Here is an 8,500-nt window from a genome sequence, read left to right as displayed (position 1 = left end):
GATTTTAGTCCGACTCGCTACTTTTAGAGAAATACCCAGATGAACCCATTTTGAAAGTCTCTGTTAGTTGACCGTCAATTGATTGTATTCTTTTCTTATGTTTCCTAAAATACCCTTGTCTAATTTATTTTATTTCTCCTCATTTTTTTGTTTACTTTCTTCTACGTCATCATCTTCATTTTCATCTTTCTTTTTCCAATGAACCTCCATATCTCTAAATATGGAACTAAGAACAAATTAATTGGGAAACCACATCTTTAAATATGAAATTTCTGATGGGTTCTTCAAAACTGAACAAATTATAAGTGGATAAAGAGAAAATCGAGAAATGAGTTGAAGAATGTGATAGAGTTTCTATTTTTAAGAACACAAACAAGGAATAAACATATAAAATTTTTAGAGGGGTGAGTGTTTGTACTTTTATATTTAATATTTTATTTCCAAAGGTATTTGTGTCTTGAAAGGGATTTGGAGAGAATTTAAAACAATAAATTATGGAATGAATTTTTGGACCTCCAGTAGTGGAGGTCCATTAGAAGAAGAAAGATGAAAAGGAGGATGATGAAGTAGACGAAAGAGAACAAAAAAGTTAGCAGAAATAAAATTAGTTAGACAAGGGAATTTTATGAGACATAAGCAAAGAAAACAGTCAGCGGATGGTCAATGGACGAAAATTTTAACGCAGGTTATCTGGGTATTCTCTAAAAGTAGAGGGCCCAAACAGAAATTCGATTATAGACTAGGGGATGATAAGGAAAATAACCCTTTATTATATTTATTATGTCTGAAGACATTGATGATATATTGCTTTTTTTTTTTTTGTTGAATTGATGATATATTGCTTCAATGGGAGAAGATAATATCTTCCAATCGTACCAACAACCACTATTTCAATATAAGGGATGAAGATTTCTCTCAAAATGTAAGAAATTCTTAAGAAAAAATATGTTCAAGTCAAATTTTGGTTTCTCTTTCTTCTTCCAACATACAAAATTTCTCCTTAATATAGGCGAAAATTTTCAGTGTTGTTCATAATTCCCATGGGGAAATTTTGGTACTCCAGTAAAACATTTCATCTCTATCACTATGACAACTTGGATGCTACTGAAACCCTAGAAATGAGGAGAAAAAATTGTTGGAAAATTATTTAATAAATAATTTTTGTTTGAGTAAAATTATATCAATAGGTACTTGTGAAAAGTCACAAGTTATGGGTAGTCACAACCCAATGGAGAGATCTTGTAGAGTCATGGCTAACTCTATAAATACTCTAATTTGGTTTCTTTTTAAAATAAGTTTTTTGGACAGCTTTTAGTATATTTTAAAGACAATGGTTGAGTCGTCTAGAGTCGCGTTTGAGAGCATAGTAACTCGATAGTTCGATGAAGCATATAGAATTGTAGTGCTTCTTTCTATATGACGTGATCGTTCTATCTTGGGAGACAAATGTTTGTAGACCGTTAGCACCATTGCGGGGACATGATTGTCTTAAGGAAAGAGTGACTACTCGCCTCGATCAAACAAGATAAGTTTTTTTTTTTATTTTATATTTATATAATCTTATAGTGTTATATGATTAGTTGTCAATAACCGAATCCATAACCACGAAGCCAACAAAAATATCTCACATGATTTTAATTGATGCTAATATTTGGTGAATGTGGTCGTCAGAAATGTATTACCCATGTTGATGAAGACCATTAGAGTCGAAGGGGAGGAAGTCCAAGGAAGAACTGTGATATTTCTCTTTAAGTTTAACAATTTGACTTAAGTCTATCAAAGTTGTCACTTTAAAAGTCCACACTTTTTCTTACAAACTATTTTCTACGGAATTCCAGAAATCGTCGTAAAAATCGACTATTTTTAGGAAAATTAAGATTCGGTCGAAAATAATGAGATATGCCAACAGATTTCCTCTTGAACCGTCAGAAAAACATTGATGATAGGCCGCTCAATTTTTTAAACGAAATAATTACCATCGAAGGACGACAATTCCATCAAAAATAGTCTTTTTTCGATGGCCTTATTTTCGCTTTTCGTCGAAAATAATCTTCTCTAATGGCAAGAAAATGTTGGTCGTCGGAATTGGAAAATATTTCCCTGGCGGAAAAATTTTCCGCCAAATTCTCGTGGAATTGTTTCGTGAAAATTATTTTCGACTGAAACTCTTTTCTACTGAAAATAAAAAAGCCTTAAATCATATGTCCTCTTTCACTCTCGATTTCTTTCTCTCACCAGTAGTTCCAAAGAAGCCCTAATTCATCTAAGTGGGGTTTAACTCTCTAAATCTCTCGATTTTACTCTGGGAAATTATTTCTTTCTCTCGATTTCACTCTAAAAAATTATTTTTTTAATTCTTCCTCTCTCTCGGTGGAGTTTAACTTTCTCTATCTCAAGATATTCGCTCTCTCTATGTTTGTTATTTTTCTGATTTAATTTTTAGTGTTCTAATTTATATTTAAGGTTCTGATTTCAGGAACATATCTCTCTCTCTCCATGCTTCTGATTTCAGGTTCAGTGAAAGTTGTGTGGAGAAGCATTTATAGTTCGTCGAGCTTGTTTACAGAGGAAATAAGTGTTATAACAGTAGTTTGGTGGTGGTGGTTTATCGTAAAGATAATATCTTATTTAATTTGTTCTATGTCATGGAGTTTGAGATTCAAGGTTAGGTTTGAATATTGGTCGCATTTGGTTTTTTCGAATTGTTGGTGGTTTATCCTAAAGGTAATGGCCCCGAATTTAGTCGAATATGTAGTATTTATCGCTTATTGGTTGTTACTTTCTTTGAACATGTGATATTAGAATGGTTACATTTATCATTTTTCCGTCTTAAGTTTTCGGTTTAGTAATTTGGTGTTATGGGTATGTTAGTTGTACTTACTTATCTTGTCATTGGCATTAATGGAGATTTTACAATTGGGAAACTGTTTCACGTAGTAATATTACCTTTTTGAATTTGATCAAGTGTTAGGCTTTTGTATTTCGATTTTGGAATTTGTTTCATGATATTTACGTGGAAATTGTCTATCTTATTTGTAGTTCATAAAGAAATGAGCCATGAAAATCTCAAAAAAAATAAAAGAAGAGGAAAGGGAAAGAATTTGTGGTTGAACAACTTAAAACCTAATGAGAAAATGCTAATAAGAGTTAACAGGTTTAACAAACTAGTACGACAAAGTGTTTTACAATGTCTCACTATATTTTCACGCTCGTAGAAGATGGAAATATGTTTTCACTCACGAAAGAGAAAGGGGTTGAGTGGAAAAGAGATTGATGACACCATCTAGGGTAATACGTTTAACCTTAGTACCAAATTAAATGTCGACGAATCTACTGAGAGGACCCAAGAGCCCGAACTGATTTCTGGTCTTGTTACCTTTTTATCTTAACCCATATCATCTAACCATGATAGGACTATACCAGACTTTGATGTTTGGGATGATGTCTCTATGAGCAAGCTTGGGGATCACATGATTTTGAACTATCCGAATTCTGACACTTGTAGGAGTCAGTCTTAGATGCCACGTTCAGAAGGCATGCTATTATAACCAACTACGAGGCTCCAGATACCTTTGAAGATATTGATGACGTAGTAATTAGAGACATGTTGGATAGTTTGTCCGACCATTTACCTAAGGGTACCATGGACCTTGGACATGTTGATCCTTTCACTTAGTCGTCGCTCCTAGCATTTATGTCTACTTAGTGGACGGTGCATCCACTAAGATTGGGGATGACTTATTTTCTTCTGTCGTCTCATATGCACTTTATTATTTTAATATTTTTGTTATACGATTAGTGTCAGCATATAGCTTTCTTTAGGTTGACCCTCAAAATTTTCGTCTCTTATTGTATGATCGTTTGGTTGATTGAGGTGGGTCTTGATGTTTGTGGGTAACATCTATGGAAACCTTCCACGAAACATAACTCATGCTCTTGTGAAAACAAGAGAATCAACGGCTAATTACATGGCTTAATGCAATCGAGTAATCCGGCGTGAGTTGTCTTGTTTTTATATGGTCATGTTTTTATGTGCTTCATCTCAAATTTCTTTTTGATCTTAGGATCACTTCTCATATGTTTTACTTTTGAGACGTGGTTTCTTCCAGTTTCAGGTTGATGGTGAGTTTGTCATCAACTTGGAACCTGCTTATACATGAGTCTTGGTCGTATCATCTGCTACACAATCCAACATTAAACATGGACCTATAATGATGGCGGCCATCCAACTAGTGGGCCTCTCGGCCAGATCGTTAGTGGGCTGAACGACCAGGTTACTACATTAGCGTAGTTACCAGATTTTAGTATTTAGGATTTCCATGTTTAGAGTCTTAGAAATCAAGGAAAGTATCCTTTAATAATTATCTTCTTTCTTTATTTGAGTCTATCTAGGAAAGTACAATCTCTATATAAGAGAAGTCTAGTCTGTCTTTGTTAACCAGATCAGAGAATATTATCAATCGAGTTTATTATTAATCAATTTATCGTTTTGTTCTTTACTTTGTCAGTTTATTTACGCATTTTATCAGTTTATTTCGTTAGTTTAGTTTAATAACAATGGTGGATTCCATTACTTTTACGCTTCCGCAACAATCTACATCAGCTGGTATTCAGAGCCTCAAGAATCTGGAAACAGATGAATTTTTTTTAGGCACTCCTCATCGTGAATGTTGGAAAAAATTTCCACGTTTAGGTTGGGATCCCTTTCGAGATTCACAACAACTCTATGTTGATCGAAAAGATCAAAATAAAATTAATGTCGTTTCCAAAACCCCTATGTTTGATGGTCAATATCATATAGATTTTTGGATTCAACAGTTGGAAGATTGGTTCATAAACCAAGATGTTAGTGATGAAGATAAGGTTTTTGTCGTTGAACAACACTTATCTGAAAGAGTCTACGACAAATTCAACGAGATGCAATGGAGACTCGTTGATCAAGGAAACCCCTTCAATGATGATTGGAATCAATTGAAAAATATTTTTCGGTATGCTTTCCTCCCTTTAGATGAATATTTATCTTATGCAGAATCTCGAATTGAAACGAGCAACTTACTTGAAATTTTGTCACCCACCACGACCATTACTGTTGAAGGAAAGATTCTTGATAAAAAAGATACTAGTTTTTCAATGACGGGAGAAGAAACATTCGATGAGATGAAAATAGAAGAAGCTAACGATGCAAAGAAAGAAGTTTACGCAGCAGCAGAAAAATCCGAAGACGAAGACGCAACTACTAAATCGGCATCAATTGTAGAGAAACATGAGACAAAGCTAAACATTGCTGGAAAGGATACCATGAAGGAGGAAGATGTTGATGAGTTGGCTTCTGATTCTATGTTCGAGGATTATGATATATCAAGTATATCAAGGTCAGAACATGAAGCTGAGAAGACTTCGTTTCCAATTAATGAGATGCATGGAAAGGGGCACCACATTAAAAGGAAGCTTTTTATTGGTCTTCAAACAGGAGAAGTTGTGTCTATGTGGAAGTGTTTTCTTCCGAAGGACACTGACTCTCTCTTATTTGATGATAAACTAGACCACGTTGAGAATGGCATGGTATCCTACTTGAGGGAGAATAAGGTAGTTGAGAGAGTGAAGGGGTTGACTGACGAGCCTCGCAATAAAACCCAATTGAGGATTGTGTTACTTGCAAGTGGCGGGCACTTTGCTAGCTGTGTGTGTCATGGGAACTCAGTCATGGATCAAAAAACATTCCATAGGCATGTAGTTAGAGCTAAGGCTGGTGAGAAACAATCAACTAAAGATGCAAGTGGCAGAGATGCACATTCCGCAAGAGCATCGGTTCGTCGGTACCATGAACTTGGTCTAAAGAAGGAAATTCAAGAATTATTTGCTAATTGGAGGCTTTACTTTGATATTTCCTCATGCATTTTCATCAACGCTCCATCAAACAATCGTCAGTTACTTTATAATGGGGAAAAGGCATACTTTAGCTACCCACATAATGTAGTAAGGCACATACCAGTAACTGTCTGGACGCCTACATTAAAGAAAGCTAAACGAATCTACACTAATTTGACAAATGTGCAATATGAAGTAGATGTGAAAGGATCACCACCAAGTGTAATTGAGGATTTATCATTATTTCCAAGTGGCAAGGAAAGTTGCAATACCGAATCTAGGGAAGAACAGTTAGTGAAGCCTTTGAAAAAAATAAAAATTGTCGAAACTAGTCAAGTTATTGATAGTTCTGATCGTTTCGAAGAATCTAATGAAAATGATCTTATAGGTATAACAACACCTTTACACGTTGCAGCAATATCTAGCGATGATCAAAAGACACTAGAGCGTCTGGAACAAGGATTGGATCCTTGTGTTAAAGATGAAGGAGGAAGAACACCGTATATATTGGCTAATGATAAGGAAGTTAAAAATATATTTAGACGCTTTATGCCTTTAAAACTTGACAAGTGGGATTGGAATGCTGCCAAAGTTCCTGGTCCATTGACGAAAGAAATGGAGGAATCTAAAGCTGCCAAACAGGCAGAGAAAGAATTGGCTCGTAAGATATTCGATGAATTGTCTCTGAGAACGCAAAAACAAAAAGTGCAAGAAAATCATTTTACTTTTACTTCAGATTTTTGTGCTTATATTCATGGTGGTTTTGTCGAGAAGGGCTTAGAGATTTTTTGTGCTTATATTCATGGTGGTTTTGTTGTTAGTACTTTATGTCGTCCGGGGAGACTAACAACAACATATGCTATTGCGAAGACGATAGTTGTAGACTTGGGTTCTTCGGCGGCGTTGAGTATAATCTTCGTCATCAAATTACTAGATGGCGGGAGATGTAGAAATTTGTTGGAAGTTTGTTTCCTACCATCTATTTTGCAACTATCTTGTCATTATGGGATTCAGATTCTAGTTGGAGATTCGGTCTATATTTGTCTTCTTCGAAATTTCAACAAATTTCGCGCAAAGTGGGAACTAAGGATTGCTTGGGTGAAGTCATTGTATGTGGTACCACCGATCTTTTCTTTTTCGAAAGGTTCTGGAAGAACTTTCTCTAGCGATATCTACCAGTTTTGTCCGGAAGAGGCAATTTACGACGACACCAACTTGGGGACAAGTTGTCCCTCAGAGGAGGAGTATGATGGCGGCCATCCAACTAATGGGCCTCTCGGCCAGATCATTAGTGGGCCTAACGACCAGGTTACTACATTAGCGTAGTTACCAGATTTTAGTATTTAGGGTTTCCATGTTTAGAGTCTTAGAAATCAAGGAAAGTATCCTTTAATAATTATCTTCTTTCTTTATTTGAGTCTATCTAGGAAAGTACAATCTCTATATAAGAGAAGTCTAGTCTGTCTTTGTTAACCAGATCAGAGAATATTATCAATCGAGTTTATTATTAATCAATTTATCGTTTTGTTCTTTATTTTATCAGTTTATTTACGTATTTTATCAGTTTATTTCATTAGTTTAGTTTAATAACAATGGTGGATTCCATTACTTTTACACTTCCGCAACAATCTACATCATATAATTTACATTTGCTATGTGAATTACAGGTTTCCGTCTAATCCTAGAAGGTCTTAAAATGAATTCTGCTGATGTCAAAAAATGGCCTTCCGTTATATCAGCATGAAAAAGGGAGTTGATGCATGGCAGCCTCCATTATGATGGTATATTCTGTTATGTGAGGTAAGATTTCTGCGTCTGTTCCTGCTTCCAGCTCTGGTTCTCTGCTCCTCGCTCCTGCTTCTGCTCCTTGTTCATACTCCTGTTTTTCGTCTCCGAAGCTCCTGATCTCCAAGCTCCTGTTCGTCTGATTCCCGAGGGGGGAAAACCTGCAAAGGATTCGAAAACCGCTCCGACAGTCCGGGTGCTCTTTGCAGTAAAAGAATGAATACTGATTGATCCTTTTGGGGGCGAGTTATGGGAACTCTGATTGTTTCTTTTAGGGTTTCTGGGGTTAGAAGACGATGTTCTAGATGTCTTGTAGAAGACGATGTAGGGGGCCTTTTATAGGCTTAAGAGGCGGCGGTCTTTGCCGTTGAGGGAAACTTTCCTTATGTGTTTATCTCGGATTTGGGATACATGAAAGTTCCTAAGTTCAAGGATCTTTGATTGATATCCTGCTGATGTGATAGATCTTCTGGGAGAAGTTTCCTCCCTCGGACGCGTGGAGTCCAAACTTGCTTAAACACTTCAAGATATGTTAGCCGACTAGGATTTTTAAGGTATTTCGGGCTTAAGTCGGTAGGTTGCTAGTGCGCTTCTGCCTTCCAATTCTAAGTGTAAGGTATCGATCAAACCTATGTGGACCCCTCTCATTCCTTTAGAGACCCCAGAGCTGATTTATTCATGCCGAGAGCATTACAGGGCTGGTTTCCTCTAGCCGACCTCCCAGTTAGGAGAGTATGTAGCGGATCTTCGAGGGTTCAGCGGTCCAGCTGCCTTAAGCCGGGTTGACCCGTTGGACTTCATGTCTGATCTTGACTCTTCAGACGTTAGTCAACGTCTGGACATTTTA

At 36.3% G+C, this 8,500-nt stretch overlaps 1 protein-coding gene across 1 annotated transcript; it reads left to right on the top strand.

The window, feature by feature from the left end:
- Nucleotides 1-4,917: 4,917 nt before the first annotated feature.
- On the top strand, nucleotides 4,918-7,547 carry LOC147557625 (tRNA endonuclease VMS1-like). The gene is made up of 2 exons (XM_086658910.1): nucleotides 4,918-6,831; nucleotides 7,536-7,547. Exons 1-2 carry the CDS (start codon nucleotides 4,918-4,920, stop codon nucleotides 7,545-7,547), a joined length of 1,926 nt encoding a protein of 641 aa, XP_086515036.1.
- Nucleotides 7,548-8,500: the final 953 nt, after the last annotated feature.

Source organism: Eschscholzia californica, unplaced genomic scaffold, assembly GCF_041429995.1.
Source record: "Eschscholzia californica isolate CP2 unplaced genomic scaffold, dmEscCali1.0.p SCAF_2, whole genome shotgun sequence".
Taxonomy (NCBI): Eukaryota; Viridiplantae; Streptophyta; class Magnoliopsida; order Ranunculales; family Papaveraceae; genus Eschscholzia; species Eschscholzia californica.
Note: the sequence above shows the minus strand (reverse complement) of the source record. Positions and strands in the feature narration are given on the sequence as shown.

Bases quoted from the DNA above. Each gene is read 5' to 3' on its own strand.
- LOC147557625 (XM_086658910.1), top strand. From the start codon at position 4,918: ATGCAATGGAGACTCGTTGATCAAGGAAACCCCTTCAATGATGATTGG.